Source organism: Hypanus sabinus, unplaced genomic scaffold (assembly GCF_030144855.1).
Source record: "Hypanus sabinus isolate sHypSab1 unplaced genomic scaffold, sHypSab1.hap1 scaffold_1378, whole genome shotgun sequence".
NCBI lineage: Eukaryota > Metazoa > Chordata > Chondrichthyes > Myliobatiformes > Dasyatidae > Hypanus > Hypanus sabinus.
Window position 1 is genome coordinate 28,996 of NW_026779450.1, and position 4,724 is coordinate 33,719.

General features: G+C 49.7%; 1 protein-coding gene across 1 annotated transcript; it reads right to left on the reverse strand.

The window, feature by feature from the left end:
* Nucleotides 1-631: 631 nt before the first annotated feature.
* On the reverse strand, nucleotides 632-3,474 carry LOC132386906 (NACHT, LRR and PYD domains-containing protein 3-like; the record flags this gene model as incomplete). The annotated part of the gene is made up of 2 exons (XM_059959264.1): nucleotides 632-722; nucleotides 1,682-3,474. Coding segments are annotated over 2 exons (1,884 nt in total), but the record flags the coding sequence as incomplete, so codon positions are not given.
* Between the last annotated feature and the right edge of the window lie 1,250 nt (nucleotides 3,475-4,724).

Below are 4,724 nucleotides of genomic sequence, written 5' to 3' on the forward strand. Positions count from 1 at the left end.
ACAGGATCCTGGTCAGATGCCACTTCGAGTACTCTGCTCATTTCTGGTCGCCTTACCATAGGAAGGACGTGGAACCCATAGAAAGGGTGCAGAGGAGATTTACAAGGGTGTTGCCTGGATTGGGGAGCATGCCTTAGGAGAATAGGTTGAGTGAACCCAGCTTTTTCTCTTGGAGCGACGGAGGATGAGAGGCGACTTGGTAGAGGTGTAAAAGATAATGAGAGGCATCGATCATATGGATAGTCAGAAGCTTTTCCCCAGGGTTGAAATGGCTAGCACGAGAGGGCATATTTTTAAGGTGCTTGGAATTAGGTACAGAGGAGATGTCAGGGGTAATTTTTTACACAGTGCGTGGTGAGTGCATGGAATGGGCTGTCGGCAGCGGTGGTGGAGACGGAAACCACAGGGTCTTTAAGAGACTCCTGGATGGCTACATGGAACTCAGAAAAATAGAGAGCTATGGGTAGAGCCTAGGTAGTTCAAAGGCAGGGGACGTGTTCGGTACAGGTTTGTGGGTGAAGGGCCTGTATTGTCCTGTATGTTTTCTTTGTTTCTTGGTTTCTACTGATCACATTCATTCTCAGTGTCAGACACCCAGTGACTGTAAACACAATCTCCCAAAGTCTGGTAATTACCCCAGTTTCTGTATTTTACACTCCGGGTTCCTCAGAGCCGCAGACACCAGTTTCACTCCTGAATCTCCCAGTTCATTCCACCCAAGTCTAAACACAAACAGACAGATTGATGAACAAAGTGATTCAAACCGTGGGTCTGGGGGAATTTCTCTCACTCGGATATTTCAGGAAACATTAAACCCTTCAGTAAATCACTGATCGTAGTTCCCATCACTGTCAACGTCCCTCACTGCCCAGCTCCAGGGTATTCACCGAATGTCAGTAATTTCGTCTGTCGGTGTGACCCTGTAAACTCCACATATTCTGTCCCATTCCCTGATGGTTAGAAAAGTGTCCCTGATGTGACAGCGTCAGGAGGGGCAGGGATGAAGGATGGGAGAAAGTCCCACAGTGAGGAAGATTTGTGAAAGTGTCCATGGGACACCGTGGAAGAGACCCCACCTGAGGGAAAGGGATAGAAAGACAGATTCTGCGATAGGAAGGGGATGGGGAAGAGTCGTCCCTCTGGAGGAAGGAGATAATGATGGGAGATCCCACAGGAGGAAGTGGAATGGGGACGAGAAGTCCCACAGCAGTATACCGATGGGAAAAGATAGTCACACACGGGGAAGGGCAGGACAGGACAATCTCACAATGGTATTTCTTTCATTCTCACTGGGACAGTCTGCTGACGGTCTCTTGTCCCTCACCGGGAAGGGGGTGTGAATCTCTGACCCACCTGCTGCAGTCAGTGTCGGTCTGGGTGTCAGTAACAGTGAGAAGCAACATTGTCAATGGACGTGTCAAAGGCAGCGAGAAACACGGCCATTCCTGTGCTTTACTACCATTAAACCAATGGCCGTTGTTCCCTGATCTGATGGTCTCCAACATCCCTTCACAAGGAACCACAGAACCCTCCCGTCCTTGGGGAATTACTGACTGATCCCCTTGGCGTTTGTCCCAATTCTTCACAATCTGATTTACTACAAATTTACCGAAATCCCTTTACATTGAAACAACACAATGAGACAGTTTCACAGTTCAGAGTGAGAGATAAACCAAGTTACCTCAACTCCTGGCACTTGTGCAGCCCGGGTCCCAGCCGCTGGATTCCTTCGCACTGAATGTGGCACTTCTGCAGGTCGAGGTGTTTTATTGTATCACAGAGTCCGATGACATGAGACAGGACCGCGCAGTCAATCGGGGTTAGTGTCATTCCACGGAATGAAAGTGTTTCCACAGATCCCAGAGCGGCCTGAGCCAGTCCACGATTCTGAGACTCAAACAGGTAGTGCAATGTGTTCAGGAGGCTCCTTTTACCAGCTTCACTCGTGTTTCCACTCTGGCGTTTAACCTCCTCCTTCACCCAGTCAATCACCCGGCAGGTTGTTTCATTGGGAAATGGACCCAGAAACTCCTCCAGGCCCCGAGCTGTCATTGGGGAGGAGAGACCAGCAACAAAACGGAGAAATACCTCAAATCGCCCATCTGTCGTGCTGTGGACTTCAGTGAGGAATTTCATGATATCCCCGGGATGTGGATTCAGGAATTGTGCAACTGCAGCTACAAACTCTTGGATGGTGAGGTGTGGGAATGTGTACACCACACTCCGGGCAGAATCCTCTCTCTCCAAAAGCTCCATCAGGAACCCGGACAGGAACTGGGAAGTCTGCAGACTGTAGTTGATCAAATCTCCATCTGTAAATACAATCTTCCTCTCAGACACTCCTCTGTAGGCCATCTGACCAACCCTGAGTAACACATCACGGGGGTTCCCAATCTCACGGCCGTGGTTTTTCAGAATGTTGTAAATATAGTAGGAGTACAGTTGGGTGATGGTCTTGGGAACTCGCTGTGGGTCCCTGACTCTTTGTGTGAAGAAGGGGCCCAGTGCCAGAGCGAGGATCCAGCAGTAGGAGGGGTTGTAGCTCATGGTGTACAGGATCTCATTCTCCTCCACGTGTTTGAAAACAGCTGCTGCCACCGTCTGATCTTCAAAATACCTGATGAAATATTCCTTCCGTTCCTCATCAACAAATCCCAGGATTTCAGCCCAGACACTGATATCCGCCTTTTCCAATAAATGTAACGCAGTGGGACGGGTGGTCACCAGCACTGAACACCCTGGGAGCAGCTTGCCCTGGATTAAACTGTACACAATGTCAGACACCTTGCACTTGAATTCAGGATCAGTGCATGTGAACTGAGGTTCAGTATCTCTCCTACTGTCAGAAAAATCAATTTTGTCATTGAATTCATCCAAACCATCAAATATAAACAGCAATCCCTCTGGGTTCTTCCAGACCTCTCTCAGGATATTCCCAAAGTAAGGATATTGATCCAGAATCAGTTCCTTCAGGTTTATTCGGTTGTTAATGGTGTTTAAATCCCGGAATTTGAAACTAAAGACAAACTGGAACTGTTGGTATATTTTCCCCATGGCCCAGTCATAAACAATCTTTTGTACCATTGTTGTTTTCCCGATCCCCGGGACTCCGGCCGCTGCTGCTGAACTCCCAGATTCGGACTGACTTCGAAAAAAGCTGCTCTGGAACAACTGATCTATCCGGAGTTTTTCCAGGTGTCCACGGAGATTTTTTTCTCTCCACTTCTCGTGGTCTCTGCCTCTTGCCAGCAGCTCATGTTCTACCAGTCTCCGGTCTCGAACAGTAGAAATGACTGTGAGCTCAGCGTATCGATCAACCAGCTGGAAAACCTTCACCTTCTCCCTCATCAGGATCGTGTTCACTCTCAGTGTTTCAGTTTGTGCCCGCAGAGTCTCCTTGTGTTTCTGTTGAACATCTTCCATGGGAACAGACAGTGGACAAACTGTTAGATGCCTCAACTCAGAACTCTGTATTTATGCACACAAGAGTTAGCTCAGAGCTGTTGTATTGATTGGATTCACCAATGGATGCTCGTACAGTAAAGTAAATTCAATTAACAGACCGCTGACTGGACAGAGAGGCCTGGTCATAAACACCAGATCATCACATTTTCACATTAACTGTGCTGTGAAGGTGAGTATTTCCCTGGTAGTTTACTGACCCCCGACTGTCCCGTACCAGACAATCTCCCACTACTGTCACAGATATAATTTTCTTCTGTGGAAGAAACTTTTAATCCCTTGTGTTGATGCGGCGTATGGAGATAGAGAAGAGGGTAGTGGGCATTCTGTCAAAGGAACAGGACGCGGAGTCACAGCTCCCCCTCCCCTCCCACCGTCACTGACTCAAAATACAAACAAGTAACTTTGCGCAACAGCACATGCACTGTGGATGGCTGGGTGGGGTGTGTGGCATCGCAAAGTGGCTTTTAACCCAATCAGGTGTGTGAGCGGTCTCTCAGCATGTCAGGTCCCTGTCAGGGGTGTGTGGTGTCTCTCAGCGTGTCAGGACCCTGTCAGGGGTGTGTGGGGTCTCACAGTGTGTTAGGACACTGTCAAGGGTGTGTGGGGTCTCACAGTGCATCCGGACCCTGTGAGGTGTGTGGGGTCTCACATTGTGTCATGACCCTAAAACGTGTCTTTGGGTTCTCACATTGTGACTGCACCTTGTCAGGGGTGTGAGGGGTCTCTCAATGTGTCAGGGCCCTGTCAGGGGTATGTGGGTTTTCGTAGTGTGTCAGGACCCAACCAGGTGTGTTGGGGATCTCGTAGTCTGTCACGGCCCTCTCAGGTGGTGTGAGGTCTCACAGTGTCATGACCCTGTCAGTTATGTTTGGGGTAGCACTGTGGGTCAGAGCCCTGTCAGGGGTGTGTGGGGTCTCACTGCATGTCTGGACCCTGGCAAGGGTGTGTGGGGTCTCACAGTGTGTTAGGATCCTGTCAGGGCTGTCTGTGGGGACTCATTGTGTGACTGCAGCCTGTCAGGAGTGTGTGGGGTTTCAAAGTGTGTCAGGACCCTGTCAGGGGTGTGTGGGATCTCACAGTGTGACAGGGCACTGTCAAGGGTGTGTGGGGTCTCACAGTGTGTTAGGACCCTGTCAAGGGTGTCTGTGGGGATTCATTGTGTCACTGCACCCTGTCAGTAGTGTGTAGGGTCTCACAGTGTGTCAGGACCCTGTCAGGAGAGCGTGCGTTTTGACAGTGCGTCGGAACCATGTCAAGGT